Source organism: Delphinapterus leucas, chromosome 8 (assembly GCF_059928025.1).
Source record: "Delphinapterus leucas isolate spDelLeu-1000000601 "Yukka" chromosome 8, BTC_Dleu_Yukka2, whole genome shotgun sequence".
Lineage (NCBI taxonomy): Eukaryota > Metazoa > Chordata > Mammalia > Artiodactyla > Monodontidae > Delphinapterus > Delphinapterus leucas.
Window position 1 is genome coordinate 46,660,046 of NC_143136.1, and position 18,501 is coordinate 46,678,546.

General features: G+C 34.2%; 1 protein-coding gene across 2 annotated transcripts in view; it reads left to right on the top strand.

The window, feature by feature from the left end:
• TFPI (tissue factor pathway inhibitor) overlaps window positions 1-17,138 on the top strand; it is a 47,188-nt gene extending 30,050 nt beyond the window's left edge. The window contains exons 6-7 of one of the 2 annotated variants that reach the window (XM_022567226.3): window positions 12,314-12,493; window positions 13,167-17,138. In XM_022567226.3, coding sequence (XP_022422934.1) covers window positions 12,314-12,493; window positions 13,167-13,273 — 287 coding nt within the window. In that variant the 3' untranslated portion in view covers window positions 13,274-17,138. Of the gene's footprint in view, window positions 1-1,986; window positions 3,113-12,313; window positions 12,494-13,166 lie in introns of those variants that run through there. The other variant, XM_089916580.1, reaches the window with a different exon arrangement.
• Window positions 17,139-18,501: the final 1,363 nt, after the last annotated feature.

Sequence of the window (18,501 nt, forward strand, 5' to 3'; positions counted from 1 at the left end):
CTGCATAGTTACAATAAATATGTGCTCAGTACATGTGGGAGAGAAATAATTCTAACACAATATCTCTAAATGTATGCAGTTCTGTGTAAGATCTTCAGAATGAAAGACTGTCACAACTGGTTCTTCTTGACTTTCCTGCTGGGATTGGCACTAAAATATAGTGGATAAGAGAAATGACTCTGAGCCTGAAGACTTGGTCTCAGATCCCATTTCTTTCACTTACTAGCTGTGCAACCTTAAGATAATTCTTAACCTCTCAGAACCTTATTTTTTCCCACTGCAAAATGAGGATGTTAATAATATAGTACTTACCTCATAGGTTTTATTGTGAGGTGAAATCAGTCAATATACATAACTTGCTTAGGACAGTACCTGATAACCTATTGAGTGCTACATAAGTATGATTTATCATTATTACCCATGTAATTCAGAGCAATACAAGCCTTAGTTCCCAGGTCTTAGTTTCTCATCTGTAAAACAACTCTTTGTAAATTCCCATTTGCAGGAAAAGGTGGTATTTCAACCACTTATAAAATCTCTAATTATTCAAATAAGTGCTTCAGTACATATACAGTAAAAAAATTACAATTAACCTTTAAAAGAGAATTCACAATAGAGCTAAATACATATGTGGGAACTTAAACAGTTCAAATGTGTTTCCTAGAAACAAACTGAGAATATTGGCATGCAGAAGTATCATGGGGCTTTGAAACCAAAAGAATTTTATTTGTAAAAATTTTCTTTATAGTTATCATTATTTCCAGCTTTCCAAATTTTCAGAATTCTGCCACCAGTTTTCCATTTATTTCAGCTTGAGCATTTGGTAATCTCTTTTGATCACTTCTGTTCTAGTCAGTCATTAAATTCTATTGCTTTTTCTGATGAAATGTCCATTCTCATCTTCTCCATTTTCAGTCTAACCTGTTTCCTTCAGACTATCAATCCTTCATGTTTAGATTACAACAATCATATGTCAACCAAACTGGGATGCTAATAGAAATGAAAGGAGAATGCTAAAAAAAAATTTTATTTATTTAAAATATATACATATAGACAGAAAATTGGGTTTGTAATTTTGGTGGATAAATATTATAGTTTTATTTTAAAACATTTCAATTTTTAAAAAGCACAATATGTTGGAACATGATATACCAAAAAATAAGCATGAACTAATACAAGCTCTGGCAAACCAGATGTTGTAGACATTAGATAGGTAGATAAGGAGGATAAATAGATATCACAGAGTTCAGCTATAACTCAGATATACTACATATATTATTAATATAGTCATATACCAGGCATAAGTCAAGTAAAACATTTTATGTATATGTGTGTATATGTGTAGACATAAAAGACGGAGATGGAGAATCAGAGCTATATATAACATGTATAAGATATGACCTTTTTTGACATGACTGGCCTACTTAGATACATTCATTATATTAGAGTCAAGCAAATTTACATATTTCTCTTGCTTTATAGAAAAGCTTTTTAACTTAATGGATACATTTTTTCCCCATGTTAATTTAGCCTCATCCACTTGGCTTAAATTTGTCTGTTATCTGTCTACCTATTCCAGATTTTGTCTCACTATCCTGTAAATAAAAAAGTTTTTTGTCCATTCAGAATAGATATTGTCATTAAACACAAATTATCCACTCTCTTCATTATTATTAAACACAAGTTATCCACTGCTTTCTCCCACCTAAAACTCACTGGCCTTCCTCATCGTATCTAAGCTGCTTTTTTACCACCATAAGGAAGACTTCTTCCTCTCTCTTTCCCCTGGCTTTTTATTTTGATTCATTTAATATTTATATTGCTTGATGTGTCAGCTCTGCCTCACTGACTAGATTACAAGTTTTTTGAAGGAAGAGACCATGGATTATATATTTTGTAGACTTCCCTCCCCTAGTGTTTATCCCACTGTTAGGCACAGGATAGAAGACTAATATTTTTTTTATTTATTAATTTTGTAATCCACAGTTACAACAGAAAGAACAAATGACGGTTGGAAGAATGCTGATCACACTTACCAAGTCTTTCTGAACATCTGCATTCATGCATCCATATTCATTTTAAGATTACATAGCATTTTATGCATATGTTAATAATTGTTTTTTGGTATTTCTTTAATATTTATATGGTATATGTGATGCCTTTCATAGGATACTATTAATAAAGTTTTAATATATGCATAGAGTTAATATATTCCTCTCAATATAGCTCTTTGATAAACATCTAACTAGCAAAGAAAAACTAATGTTTTCAAGTGTTCATATTGGTACTGGGCCTTTTGAGTGGACTTGACTCATTCATGAAAAAAGTAGATTATCCTTCTGCTGCTCATAGCTTCCTTTGCTTCTGTGTATCAACTGTTTTTTTTGTTTTTTTGTTTTCTACGCGGGCCTCTCACTGCTGCGGCCTCTCCCGTTGCGGAGCACGGGCTCCGGACGCGCAGGCTCAGCGGCCATAGCTCACGGGCCCAGCCGCTCTGTGGCATGTGGGATCCTCCCGGACCGGGGCACGAACACATGTCCCCTGCATCGGCAGGCGGACTCTCAACCACTGTGCCACCAGGGAAGCCCCTGTATATCAACTCTTAATAGCTGTCTTGGAACTACACCAGCTATATGATATTTCGGAAAGAAAAACTTTGAGTAGGCTTCAAAAGTCTATTGCCAACCCAGTCTGGTACTTGCTATTTAAGAAAATGAACATCTATATACCTGACCTAGTTCCATGTTGCTTCCTGGCAGCCTCCAGGTCAAGGGAGAATGATTGGATGGTATTCTGAAGGCCATTTGGGTACTTGGAACTCTATGTCTCTCCTGACTGTATTCATTGTATGACCTAGTGGCCAGATTCCATATATATGTGAAAAAAATGGGTAGAAAAGACACACACACACACACACACACACATACACACACACACACATCTTTTTTAAAATTTTGGTTATCAGCCTTCTGGAAGAGGTGTTATGCTCGGAAATTGCCTGATTGACACCAAACACCATTACTGATATGGTCAATTTACAGATTTGCAAGAGAATGTTGTCACCTATTTGGCCTCTTGTTGAAGATGTGGTTACATAAAGGAGACTATTACAACCATGGAAATTTTTTGGAAAGAAAATGACCTCCATCAACTGAAGAGTTACACACTTAGCTGTATACCACAGTTAATCACTAAGCAGTGTCAACAATTCTGGAAAACCCCACTCATCAACAACCCGCTTCCATAGTCCCAAAGAAGTATCCTGTTTTTCATACTGTGTTCTCAAACCAAGAAGCACAGAAACTTCCCTCATAATCTAAATATTCCTGCGTGGTGAATCAGGTGCCTTCAAGCTGGCTTTACAAAAATTGATAACAACTTGTGGTAAGGATTCATCAGACCTACTATTTCTTGGCAGGAGATCTGGTGAGAAACAAAAATGTAGCACTTCATCTCTGCCAAGAGTGCTGCCATCTGACTATAGTCACTCTAGGTGACCACTGACTACTTTTGCTAATCCTTTTCTTCCTGAACCATCTCTGGTTTTAACAAGGATAAATTTTTTGCCCCAGTCATAAGATTCCTCCAGAGAAGTGTTTCTAAATATATGGATACCTTTAAAAGAGAAAATTCACAGACCTCCATTTTGAAAACCAAATTATTTTGAATGACATTAATTTTATATGAACAAGTAAAATGGTAGGAATAAACTTCTTTGGCATGTGACCATTACACAACTATAAATCAAAACAACTTATTCAAAAATACAATACAAACTACAAACTAATAAATTAATAATACTAATTCATTGATTTATTTGATGGCACATGTTTTTGGCTAAAAAGGAAAAATCCCTATATTATGATTTTGGTATGGACTGCTATAGGACATGTTAGGAATGAGATAGGAATAGGTTAGAAAACCCTGTGCTACTCTGTGTTGCGTGTAAGCCTTTGCCCTTTTTCTATTTGAATGCTGGACAATCTTTGCAGGAATGAATTTGAGAAGCATTGATATAAAATGTATATTTTAGGAAAATTCCAGCTTTATCTTTCCTAGGGACACAGCAGAATGAGGTTTCTAGTTTTCTATCACATCTTAATGCTATTAAATGGATCCAACTGGCCAGTGCAAATATGATCAGAGAGGGCATAAAATCCTGGAACTTTGGTCTATTTCTAGAATCTGCCCAGGCTGAACATGCCAACTCAATAATTCTTGCCTTCAAATGTTTGAGCTCTCTGAATACAGTTTGGCTCAGCACTGTTACTCCCAAAACTTGTCTTCAGCCTCCTTGTTTGATGACCTGTTTTGATTAGGTATATTTCTCCTGTACAAACTTGATAAATTCCAACTCCACTCACATAACTGAGGGTAAGAAGCTTCTAAGACATACTGAATCTGAGCTTCAAAGAACAGAGACTTTGAGAATGAAACATAAAGGATAAGTTGTGACAACTTTCATTTTACCTGATAATTATTAAATATATTTGCTCAGTTATTTTTGTTTTCTAAATAGTTTTCAGAAGACATATCATAGTGGTTAAGAACATTGGCTTTATGGGCAGAAAGATGTGGTTTAAATTCCAGTTCTGCTGTTGCAGACTCTCTCTGTGGCCTTGAAAAAAATTACACAACTTTCAGCCTCAGGTGCCTCATTTGTTATACGTGAAGAGTGATAGCTCATAACATTTCGGGGAAGATTGTAATGACTTATCTTAACCCAGTGTTTAGCACAAATAAGAGCTCAAAGGTATTAATATTTGAATTTTTCACGATGGTGGTATCAATGATTATCCAGTATCAACAGAGGTTTAAAGCAGGAAAAAATAAAATAATCAGGGGTATCATTTGTATGCACTTTATTAGTAATAATTTTTAATACAACTAAAGTATGTAACCTTGATTTGAAGTGTCTGTATTTAATATACTTAATACTATGATTACCTGAAATAACATAAAGCACTTGTAAAATTCAAACATAATTATAAAATGCCAATACCTGTTTCGTGTCTTTGGGTCTTATTTCTAATCAGAGGACTTGCAAACCTGTGTTTCCAACTTTATCTTATGACTTTAGGTACAGATCTGTTATGTTTCTAAATTTCGATTCAGTTCAATAATAATTGAGTGCCTTCTATATGACAGGATTTGTCATGCAGACTGGGAGTTTAATAATAATAAATAAGAGGGTGGTTTTGTCTTTTACAGGCATGCCTGAGAAATAGGGGCATACATAGATGAAGGGAGGACATAGTCATGATGTTGTACTTGCACTGAAGGATTGTCAAAATTAAAATTTTCTGTCTTCTCAAAACCTGAGTTCCATCTTCTATCTAACGTCTTGGACTTGTTTGCCTATGTGCTGGCTAATCCATAGGCATAGTTCACAATTCCATCTTCATTCAGGGAATTTTCTAAGTAAAGCCACATTGAAAGAAAGCCATGATAAAATGACAAATTTTGAAACTACTGACTATATTTTATACTCTAATTATATTTCATAATACATTAGAAATATTCCATCTTCTAAGTCAACCAGTCTAGAAATATTAGAATTACCTTCTTTCTAGCTGTCTCACTACCCACATTCACTCTGGTGCTTAATTTTAGCCATTCCCACTGTAACTGCTTTAGTTAGGGTTATCTTATATTCTCCTCTATTGCAAGTCCCCTACTGGATTCAGCTGACACATGCCTGATTGTGTTTGTTTCATGCATAAAGATAGATCAGAATTTGTCTCTTTCATCCTTTTATATGTTCAGTCATTTATTAATATCTACGTCATAAAAACCAAATATATTAGTATTCAAGGACCTTCTTAATTTTGTCTAAATCTGCTTTTCCAGCCTTGTGTCCCACTATACTCTCCATGTACTCTGCTCTTCAGATAGCTTGGAGTTTGTGAAGTACCTCAACAAACCAGGAATATTCGGACCTGTGCTTTCCTTCACCTATATTCCCTCTACCTCCTTTGCTTATTAAAATTTCTTGAAAGCTGATCAAGGGACTAAATAAGCATTACTTTTCACCTTTTACTAAAATTTTATAGGGTTTTCAATGTTGCAGATATGAAGAAAAGTTTTTCTAATGTATTATAAGGTATAATTATCTTAGTATAAGTTTACTCATAAGAGTCTCATAATTTGTGATTTTACTATGGCTTTCTTCCTTTGTGGCTTTATTTAGAAAAATCCCTGGATGAAAATAGTTTTGTGAACTTTGTCCATGGATTAGGCAATATCTAGGCAAGGAAATCCAACCGAATAAATATCAACCTAATTTCCCTTCCTCCTGTTTAATCTGTGGGGCTTCATTGTCTGGGCAAGGTTTCTGACAGTCTATTTCCCCATGACCTTTCAGTTTCAAGTGTCCTGGCAGCTTACCTTTTACATTTCAACCTCAGCTAAGTGGCCCAGTACACACAGAAAAAAGAAAGTTCCATAGTGCTTGTTTTCCCATTGCCTGCCCTCTTTTCTATATGGCATGTCAGTTTCTACCCATTTAACACCAGTTCTACCTAGTGAATGGAGATACATGCTTTCCCTATAGTACAAAGTTACTATCTGTAAATAGTAAATTTACAAGTGACAGGTTTATTCTTCATTCCTAATCTGAAATAGATTATAATCTCTAGCCTTTCTTTATGACCCCATAACACTGGTATCCCCCTAAAAATATTTTTATTATATAATATCTCTAATATTTATTATATATTTTATTATTACATAATTTGAGCATTATAATTGAAGACAACTTGCAAAAAATACAAAAGTAGAAGAAAAAATTAGCCATATTTGCATTACGTGGAGACACTCACCATTAATATTCTAACATATTTCCTTTTACTATTTCTTTGCTATTTTTGTTTCCAACTCATCATGAAGTAAATAAAATACTGTAAAAGTATCTTCTGGAGGATCCCCAGCAGTATAGAATGGCTTAGCACAAAAGAATCTATTTTGCAGAGTTGTAAACTCTAAGCTCCCTACCTCATAAAAACATCTCTACAGTGATCACCTTTCCCACTGATTACATACCCTCTCAGCTTTTTGTGTGTGTTTATATATGTATATGTATGTGCTTACTTTTGGGGTGTTGACACAAAAAGATAAACTATCATATTTTATTGATTGTGAGGTACATATTTTTCCATGTTTTAACATGGTTCAGATCATGATGAAACTTGTAACTTATGGTATGTAACAGTGTAATTGTATTTTTTTTTCTTTATAAACAGTGCATAAAATAATGGTGCATCTTAAAATCAATGGCACCTTAGTTTCTGTAAATTCGCAGAACATTTGAGTAATGAGCAATTACTTCCACTTTTGTGGGTATGAAGAGAAAATAAAAGCAACAAATGGTAAATAAATACAATGCAGTAAGGTCCAAGTTTGTTAAAATTTTTAGGCACTTTTCTTTTTGTTAAATTGTTTAGGCACTTTTAAACACTATTGTAAAGGTATAAATTTATGTAAACTTTTAGTGGAAAAGGCAACAGCATCTACCAAATTATAAATTGAATATAGCTTTTGCACAATTCTAATTTTAGAAATATCTCCTAGAAATATCTGAACCAGTATATAAGGATGTTCATGAGCCACTGTCTGGAACTGAAAAAAATAAACGGAAGTAATCTATGTATACACAATAATGGATTAAATATACTGTAGTCAATTCAAAAAATTAAATACTGTGCATACATTAAAAAGAATGAGGTAGTAGGGCTTCCCTGGTGGCCCAGTGGTTGAGAGTCCGCCTGCCGATGCAGGGGACACGGGTTCGTGCCCCGGTCCGGGAAGATCCCACATGCCGCGGAGCAGCTGGGCCCGTGAGCCATGGCCGCTGAGCCTGCGCGTCCGGAGCCTGTGCTCCGCAAAGGGAGAGGCCACAACAGTGAGAGGCCCACGTACCGCAAAAAAAAAAAAAAAAAAAAAGAATGACGTGTACAGATGAAGAAATGTGGAAACAAGCCAGAAAATATTATCAAATATAATAATGAGACAGAACAGTATACTAATATGTTTGCATATGCAAACGATTTGGGGGAAGATATTCCCAAACCACTGGTGGTGGTTTAAAGGACAAGGGTCAAATTATGGAGAACTTTTGTTTTATATTTGTCATACTTTTATATTATTTCAACATTTTACAATGATAAAGTATAATTAGAAAATAAAAATCTTTATCTTTTTCTTCACAATAAAATTATGGGAAAAAAGAATTTGTTGTTCAAAGGAAAGATTTGTTATTCAATTCCCTAAAACAATCTCAGAAGACAAAAAATAATTTATTCAACAAGTGATGAGGTAGTTCCTAAAACCTAAGTTCGTTGGTAAAATAAAAGCCTAAATATAGGCATGTAAAATGGGACAGTAAGAGAGACACCATAGTAAAGATTCAAGTGAGTACAAAATTCAAAGTTTAGTGTGTAAGTTTCAAAGCAATTGCATAAGGCACTTTACATATAACATTGGCTCTGGAGCATCACCTTATAGTTTACCAGTCATACTACATCATGGCAGCTCCTGGCAGAATATAAGTGGATCCTGAATTCTGAAATCTATCATAGACCCTCTAAATGGAAGCTATCCAAATTGTTATTAATGGCGAGATCAAGACAGAATGCATTTGGTTATTAAATTACTTTGGAAAAGAACAGAAGTCAGGTTAGCGTCTTTTTATTCGATCTTAAATTTCTGTGAATAATTATAATCTAGACCAAAATATCACATTGTGCAACTACTTCAAAATCTTTATATTTTCTTTCACTGTAGATATCAAAGTCTGGATTTTGAATAGGTGAGTGCCTGTGTTTATCTAGAATAAATATGTTAATTGAAAACAGTCAAGCTTATCTCCTCACAGGGGGCAAAAATATTTCTATTTCCTCACCTTTGGAGATTGAATCAGATGATAATCAAGGACCCAAAAAATCCTTGGAGCTAAAATGTCCTTGAGAAACCATCTGCTTCATTAGTTTAATTCTGTTGTTTATGCTAAAATAATCCAATGATAGTCTTAACTGCTTAGAGTTTAAATGATTTTAGGAGAAATAGATTAGTTTATGTAGTGGGTATAATTCATGTTTCTGAAGAGTAATGACATTATGAAGAATCCCCAACTGATGATAATTTATTGCATTATTAAATACATAATTTTTAAAATTTAAAATACAACATTCTTAGTGATTAATTTCAAGCTTTAACCCCCTAATCAAAATATTCTTACTTCTCTATATTGACCTGGGTCAAATGTGAGTTGTGTTTGATGATCTGTGTAGGTAGTGATTAAAACAGGACAAATAAATGAGATAGACAAACAGCTGTCATCGGGTCAGTCATGGACAGACACTTTCTGAGTAGGAGCTGCTATCTGGTAAGAGGGACAATTCAAGTCTGCACACCAGATGCCAGGCTGTCAGAAAGCAGCATTCCACACATCCTCTGATTCAGAAGTCACAAAGAGCTTCGGGTAGAGGCAATCTGATGCCTGGGACAATTTAACAGGTAGAAAAACTCTTTTTGATGGATCTGTGCTGTCAACTGTCTGTTTGCTTTCAAACTAATCCCCTGCCTTCTTCATGCTCTTTCTCTGGCTTCTGAGTAGATTTGGTCAGTGGCAAACTGTTGGAAGACTGGGTCGTCAAAGGAATACAGACGCTCCAGTACATCTCTCCACCAAAACTGTGGTGTGTGCTCCATGGTTTCAGATCCCACTGGAGAGATCATTTTGGTTCTAGCTTTCACAAGATGTTTGAGGCTCCTGGCCTGTGATAACAGAGACACATCCCTTGTTACCTTTAATCTAGGGACTGTAGCCCCAGATATCCAAGCCAACTTTTGCTCAAGTTGAAATGGCATTGATTTTGTTATGGGGCCAGTTTTACTCTAGATTGTAAGCAAAAAGAAGGACGATTTTGCTCCCTGTCATCAGAAAACTCTCTCTGTCCCGGAATAAGGAACTTTAGGTAGGCCATTGCTATTAAGACATAATAACTAGCATTTGAAAAGAAGTGTACAACTTACAAGTACATCCATATTATTATTTTCAACTTACTGAGGGCTAATGACATCTTGTGTACAAAATGCTAAAGTGAAATTGATGTATAAATCATATCATCATACTTACACATATACTATGAAGCATCTGTGGGTGCTTTCTGAGGATAATTTTTCAAAAAATAGCAATTTCCTCTGTTTTCTCTGTTTCTCAAATCAGGCTAATTGCTTGTGGGGTATTTCATTTGTTTCTGAACATAGGTGATGACTTTGGATGACTCATGGAATTAGAAGTGGTGGCAACTGATAACCATCTCATCATCTCATATTCTTGGCTGTGGATTAATGAGAATCCACAACATTCCTATTGGAAAAGCTTGCACAATATTGGACTCAATTAGAACATATCTCTCCTAGGTTGTTAGAAATTTCCTCTTACTTGAGCCATTGTTGGGGCAAAAAGACCTTGACATTTTCTAAAAAATTAAGCACACATTCTCACCAAGTACATTTTAAATTTGATTTATGATGGCAATAATCATGCACTGTAACCCCCAAATGGGGTGAGGCCAAACATAAATTAGACTACATGATTTTGAATGATGTTTTATAGATCCTAGGAGTTTCTTTTAAAATCAGTGTCTAGGGCTTCCCTGGTGGCACAGTGGTTGAGAGTCCGCCTGCCGATGCAGGGGACACGGGTTCGTGCCCCGGTCCGGGAAGATCCCACATGCCGCGGAGCGGCTGGGCCCGTGAGCCATGGCCGCTGAGGCTGCGCGTCCGGAGCCTGTGCTCCACAACGGGAGAGGCCACAACAGTGAAAGGCCCACGTACCGCAAAAAAAAAAAAAAAAAAAATCAGTGTCTACACACCTAGTCAAAGACTAAATAATACAAAAATTTTTAATGTGATTTCAGTTCTTGAATTGACAGAAAATGTCACCTTTCTACAATGTTTTATCATAAATTATTCCCATAGTATTCCCACTGCTTCTCTTATATGTTCCAGAATTTCTCTTTACATGAGACGTTATATCAAGACACTCTAATATTTAAATACATAGAAGGCAGGAGGTTATAAAATTGTGTTTATCAATTTAAGATCTTTTTCATTTTTTTCTCAAATTGTTTTATTTCTCTTTTAGTCTATTCACCTGGGGTTCACTTGCCATCAAACCACTTCTTGCTTTTTTGCACAACCTATTTGCCTTCATTGCTACTGGATTCCTCAAAGTTCTATTTTCTGCCAGTGATGTACATTTAGCAAATCCTCTCCATCTGCATTTGCTGTACCACATCTCACTACTTGGCAAAGCCACCAAAGCTCTCTTTTATTGATTCCTGACCATCCACCAATTTACCTGCAGTACTGATTTACCAATAATATCAAGCAGTTTAGCTCTGCTACTGAAGAGTACCAGCTTCCCCTCACTGACAGGAATTCCAGAAGGAGCTAAAAATTATCATTGGGCTGAAACCATTTTTCTGCTTCGCCTTAAGGAAATGAGTTATCCTTTCATTACCCTAATTGCATGTTTTTTTTCCTTCTGTTTTTGAAAGTGGTTGGTCCCATTGACAGACCAGCCTGTCTGTCTGGTTTAAACCTGTAAATGTTTGACCTTTCCTGCCTTTAGCAATATTCCTTCCTTTGCAAAAATATCTAACTCATCTAGAACTGATGGTTCAATTCACAAGAAAACTTTATTACTAAGCCAGATCATCTCTTCTGAGCTCCTTTTCCAAAGCTTAAGGTTAGAATTTGCTATACCTGATTCCCTGCGCTTTAAATTGTGATATGTTATATCATTCAGAACTTTAGTCAGGGAAAGAACTCTTTCTCAGCTTCAGTTTGTGTCATACAATGAGTAAGGATTTTGCTCATCAGGACTTTTTTTGCAAAGTTGAATACTCATGAACAAATGATATGTAAACAATGATAATTTTTTTAAAAATTGATATGGTTAATAAATTTTCACAAATTAAATTGTTGAATAGTGGTTGTTTGTATTATGTACAACTAGTTTTGTCACATAAAGAGTAGCATTTGAAAAGAAGTGTACAACTTCTTTTCCTTTCCTTTAACAAATGTACCTACTTTTACATTTATTGGAGAAAGGTGTCAGTATAGTGGACACTTGGAGATTGGTTAAACATTTTCCTGGAATTGAAATACATGAATTTTGTTACTTTAATTCATTCAGATTACTGTTTTACATAAACATGCCACAAGACTAATCTATAAACAATAAATATGAAAGTTTCAGATTAACTATCATATATGGCTTACCATGTTTTCTTGATGTTTTTAGAATTTTATGGCCCCTCCTGGTGTCTGAGCCCAGCAGACAGAGGATTATGTCAAGCCAATGAGAGTAGATTCTACTACAATTCAATCATTGGGAAATGCCGCCCTTTTAAGTACAGTGGATGTGGAGGGAATGAAAACAATTTTACCTCTAAAAAAGCATGTCTTAAGACTTGTAAAAAAGGTATAGAGGACATTCTTCCTATTAATTCACTAGTGTTTAAGATAATAATTATATTGAAATTATGAATGAATTTTAATCTATGAAAGTATGAATGAGTTCTATTTATGATAAGAAACAGTATTATGATTTAAGTAAGTGTCCCCTTTTCAACTACATTTTGATAATATTGCCAGATATGTTAACTGTAATTCCTTTTAATGTGTCTTCATAGAAAAAAATCAATTTTAAACAAAATATTTTATTCTTTTAATATTTACATACTAAGCTTTCATTTTAAAGGATTATACCAAAATATCTTTAAGCTTTCTAATGCACAAAACTTTAATGTATTTACTTTCTTCTGACAATAAAAATGTTGCATATTTATAGAGTATTAATATGTAAATAAAAATCATCTATAACTCCACATAGCCACATGTCCACTTTAATAAAATGAGTATTATTTTGTAGCTCAAGGTGAATAATAAAAATCAATAACGTTTACCCATTTATGCAAAGTGACATCCTTAGAAAGAGGTTGTTTACACAAAGATATAGACAAATTAAAGACTTTTAAACCCATTACATGTTTTTTGGTTTTAAACATTAAAAGATAATTTGAAGAAATTTTAGATTAAATGTTTTATTATGTTGTTACTTTATCATGCATAAATTTATTTATCTTCCTTTTTAGGTTTCACCCAAAGAATATCAAAAGGGGGATTAATTAAAACCAAAAGAAAAAGAAAGAAGCAGCCAGTGAAAATAGTATATGAAGAAATTTTTGTTAAAAAGATATAAATTTGTTACATTACAACATTATTTCTACTAAATATTTTGGATAAAACTTTTTTTTCTCTCCTGAAATCTTTTTAATGAATTTTTCATATATTACCTGCTATTAATGCATTTGCATCAGAGTTCCTTTACTTATCTGGTCAAATTGCTTATTCTATGGCTATAACTTATTAACTGTCTACTATGAACTTATTATTCTCTCAAACCCTTTCTAACTATCTGCCATTTAACTACAATTTATCATACAACTGACATCAAATCAGTCCATTTTACCATTTGGTGATCATCCTATTTCAGAATATGTTGTCACTTATTTGTTTTGATCATGTATACAATTATATTTTTTACAGCCTATGTCCAGATTAAGAAATACAACTATTAAAGATCAAGTGGTTTTGGGGTTTCATATCTAAAATAGTGGCAAGCATCTTCTTCTGATAAAGATCACTCAATTTGGAAAGATCACTCATTTGGAAAGAGCTGGTAATAACAGAATTCTGTCATGTGATTCCCTCCCTAGACATACTTTTTCTCCTTTTGCATTAACCAGCACCTCGAACAATCTTGAGCCAAACCATATCTGAACAAAGAAAGTCAACTCTACGTCATGTGCCTGCCTGATTTTGATTGATGTAACTTTTATTTGCTTATGGCTCATCATATCAGTAAAGATGGCTGAATAGCTGTGTGTTAAATACAGATCATGATAAGAGAAGACTTGGTGGGAAAGGGAATTTCTTAGTGACAATCAAAAGGAAATTGTTTATGTACTTCCTAATTTTATTGCTTGACAAACTTTTCTCTTACCAAAAATAGCAAGTATATTTAAAACTCCTGAAACCTATTCATTTATAATTAGGCTTTGCACACAAAGCAACCAGTAATTCATGCTTTTAAAACAGTCATGTTATTTCTGTAGAAAAGGAAGAGAAAATTATGAGCAAGGAAGATTCTACTAGAAAACATATGTGTTATTCACTCTCAGGCTTTTAACTAACATTTCTCTGGAGTTAATTCACTTTATCCAGATCTATACCTTTCCTTCTCTGCTGAGTCATGTACAGTCTGACATCTCAACAGCCTTCTAGATATTTCAGATTCTATGATGTTCACTTCAAATTTCACATTAAAATTTGAACTTGTCATCTAGAAACAACTAACCACTTTATCCATTTAGTTTAGCTTAATTACTTCTCTCTAGCAATAGTATCATAATTCTGCCTGCTCCTCAGGCTTGAAAGTTTGAACCCATTTTGATTTCTTATTTTCTCTCATATACTACTTCCAATCAGTTTCTAAACACTAACGCTTCCTTTTTCATAAAGTTCATCTAACTCCCAGGCTTTTTACATCTACTTCATTCTTCATATCATTATTAATTTAATTCTTTTATTTTTTAAATTTTTCCTTAAGCTTTATTTTTTTAGAGCACTTTTAGGTTCACAGCAAAATTGAGAGGACATTTCAAGATTTCCCAAATAACTCTTGACCCTACACATGCATGGCCTCCACCATTATCAACATCCTGCAACAGAGTGGGACATTTATTACAACTGATGAAACTACATTGACAAAACATAATAATTCTAAGTCCACAGTTTACATTATAGTTCACTCTTGGTGTACATTCTATGGGTTTGGACAAATGTGTAATGACATGATTCCACCATTTATAGTATCAAACGAAGTATTTTCACTGTCCTCAAAATCCTCTTTGCTCTACCTATTCACTCCTTTTCCTTCCCCAAACCTTGGCAACCACTTAAGAATTAATTCATATATTTCTCCACCACTCAAAATCCTTCGATGACTCAGTAATTGGTACTTAACCCCACCCCATCCCCCAATTTTGATATATTTATATATATTTTTGCACTTACCTACACTACTCTTTCATGACTATTTCAATTTAAAGTGGTATTCACTGATCACTGAATATATGTTTAATTACTTAGTTTATTCATGCTGATTTTTTATTTAAAAATATGATCCCCTCCAGACCATTCATGTGAAGTCAGGGTACAGCTGATGTGAACTATAAAATCACTGTATTTTGAGGCATAATTTGAAAAGTTCTAATATACACCCTATGGCATAAAAATTATATCATTGAAAAATAGTGTCAATTTGTTCACTTAAGAAAATTTCTATATCTTGATTTCAAATATTCATACATAAGTAACTGCCTTAAACTGAGTCTCTGCTGTGGAATTTGGAGCTTTTGGAAATCAAAATCTCTTGTGAAATATTCCTGTTGTCTTTTATACATGGATAGCAATAGCTTTAAATAAAGGGTAAAGTCTCCCTAGGTCAAGTTGCAAGTTGCTACCAAGGACATATAAACAGCACATTGGTGAGTTGACTATTTTCGCCAACAACTATTCATGGCTTCATTACTTAGTCAAGAAAGACACACACTGAGAGATGGTTTGCAATGTTTAATGCATATGAATATTATGTTTACTGTGTTTTTAAATAAGATTGTCGCTGGTGGTATTGTTTTCCCTTATTTTGCATAATCAAATGCATCTAACTGTGAATTTTATATAGAATTACATTATACAGCATATAATGCTTATTTACCGACTTTGTTTATTCTCTGTTCAAAATTAACCATGTATGCTGAAAATTGCTCAAATGATTTTATTTTTTACAGTATAAGAAATAAAATATATTATCCTGAATAGTAAAGTGTGACTGTTATACTCATGAGTTTTTTATACTTCAAAAAGTAAAAATTAATGCTCTTCAGTTATTCCAAAGATAAAGAGTTCTAAGACAAAGAAAAAAATTATTCCGCAAGCTCCACTCTACTTACCTCCTTTAATTGGAATTTGCTAATAATCCCTTCAGTTATAAATGGGCATCCATGTGTTATGATTTCTTACTCAGCAAATTAGTGTGCTATGCCTTATAATCCATATAGTCTACGTTTAATTTATTCCATATATATTTCTACCAATCATCTCATATAGTTGTATAAATATATTTAAATATATATCATATGACAATATATTATATAAATGACTATTGAAGGATCCTGACTATTGAAGGATCCTGACTATTGAAGGAGGCCTGTCCAATTTTTATACCAGAAGAAGGAAGAATATGACATTAAAGTAACCAACTATTTAGGGGACTTTCTGATTTTTTCACCAGCTCTTCCTGCTCTTGTCTCGTTTTTATGAAATTAGCATTTGTATTTACTTTCTCCAATTTTTGACTTTTAGTTCTTTGACTTTAGTTCTTTCTCAAGGACTTGAACATGGACACATCTTAGTTGCCTTCCCTGCATTCTGCTTTGCAGAACAGGAAACCTTGATCTTGTCAGCCGCTCAGGCCCAACCTCTGAACTAGTCTAACCACATAGCTGAAGTCTTGGCTAGGATTATTCAGACCACTTTTAAAGGGAGTAATAATACATGATAATTCATCTTACCAAAGAGAGAGAGGTGCACAGGCATTTAATCATATAACGTAACAATAAATAAAATAGAGCTTTAGGACAACAGGTATGATCTCCTCATCAATTTGCTTACAAATGAGAAAAATTCTGGCCCACACAGTCTGAAACAAAACAGGGATATTTTTTATCACAAAAATTGAAAAAGTCAAAGGTATCTGACTGCATTATGGTTGGATTCAGGGTCTCATATTGTCATCAGAATTCAATCTATCTTCACTTCTGATTCTGCTGCCCAACATTTTTTGCCTTTATTTTCTAATCTCACAGGATTTCAAGATGACTTCCAGAATTTAAGTCCCACATCCTCTCAGAGTAAAGTTTTCTAGAAAAGTTTGTACTCTCTTACCTCAAAGAATTGAAATAAAGTCCCGACCTCAGGCATGATCCATGAAAGAAATAATTGATAAGCTAGATTTCATTAAAATTAAAAGCTTCTGCTCTGCAAAATATCAAGAGCTTAGAAGGCAAGCTACAGACTGGGAGAAAATATTTGCAAAACATACATTGGATAAAGGACTGTTATCCAAAATATACAAAGAACTCTTAAATCTCAACAATAAGGAAACAAATAACCCTATTAAAAATGGGTCAAAGACCTTAACGGACACCTCAAAGAAGATATACAGACAGCAAACAAGCTTATGAAAAGATGCTCCACATCATATGTCACCATGGAAATGCAAATTAAAACAACAGTGAGCTACACACGTATTAGGATGGTTGAATAAGGTACACTGACACCACCAACAGCTGGAAAAGATGTGGTAAAGCAAGAGCAACTCATTCATTGCTGGTAGGAATGCAAAACAGTATAGCTACTTTGAAAGACAGTATGGCAATTTCTTACAAAACTAAACATACTCTTACTCTACCATCCAGTAACCATGCTCCTTGGTGTTCCCAAAGGAGTTGAAAATGTATGTTCACATAAGAACTTGCATACAGATACTTATAGCAATTTTATTCATGATTGCCAAAACTTGGCAGCAACTAAGATGTGCTTCAGTAGATGAATGGATAAACTCTGTTACATCTAGACAATGTGATATTATTCAGCACGAAAAAGAAATGAACTACTAAGCCATGGAAAGACATGGAGGAACCTTAATGCATATTACTAAGTGAAAAAAGCCAATCTGAAAAAGCTACATATTGTATGATTCCAAATATATGGCATTTGCCTAGAACAGGCAAAACTATGGAGACAGTAAAAATATCAGTGGTTACCAGGGGTTGGGGGCATGGGGGAGGAAGAGATGAATAGACAGAGCACAGGATTTGGGGGGCAGTGAAAATATTCTGTATGATACCATAATGATGGATACATGTCATTATATATTGTCCAAACATAGAATGTACAGCAGCAAGAGTGAACCATAATGTAAACTATGGACCTTGGGTGATCATGTGTCAATGTAGGTTCATCAACTGTAACTAATGTAACATTCTGGTCAGGGATAATGATAACGGGAGAGGCTATGCATGTGTTATGGTAGAGGAGATATGGGAAAACTCTGTACCTTTCCTTCAATTTTGCTGTGAATCTAAAACTGCTTTAATAATAATAATAGTAGTAGCAGCAGTAATAATAATAATAAAATCTTAACTTAAAAACAAAAACAAATCCTGGTCTCCCTCTCTTTGACCCAAATGTCTTATGGCCAGCCTTGAGCCAAATGCCATGTTTAGAGAAATGTAACTTTCTGACTGACCAGGTTTGATTCACAAATTTACTCCCAAATATCTGGCTGGTATCAGCACTATC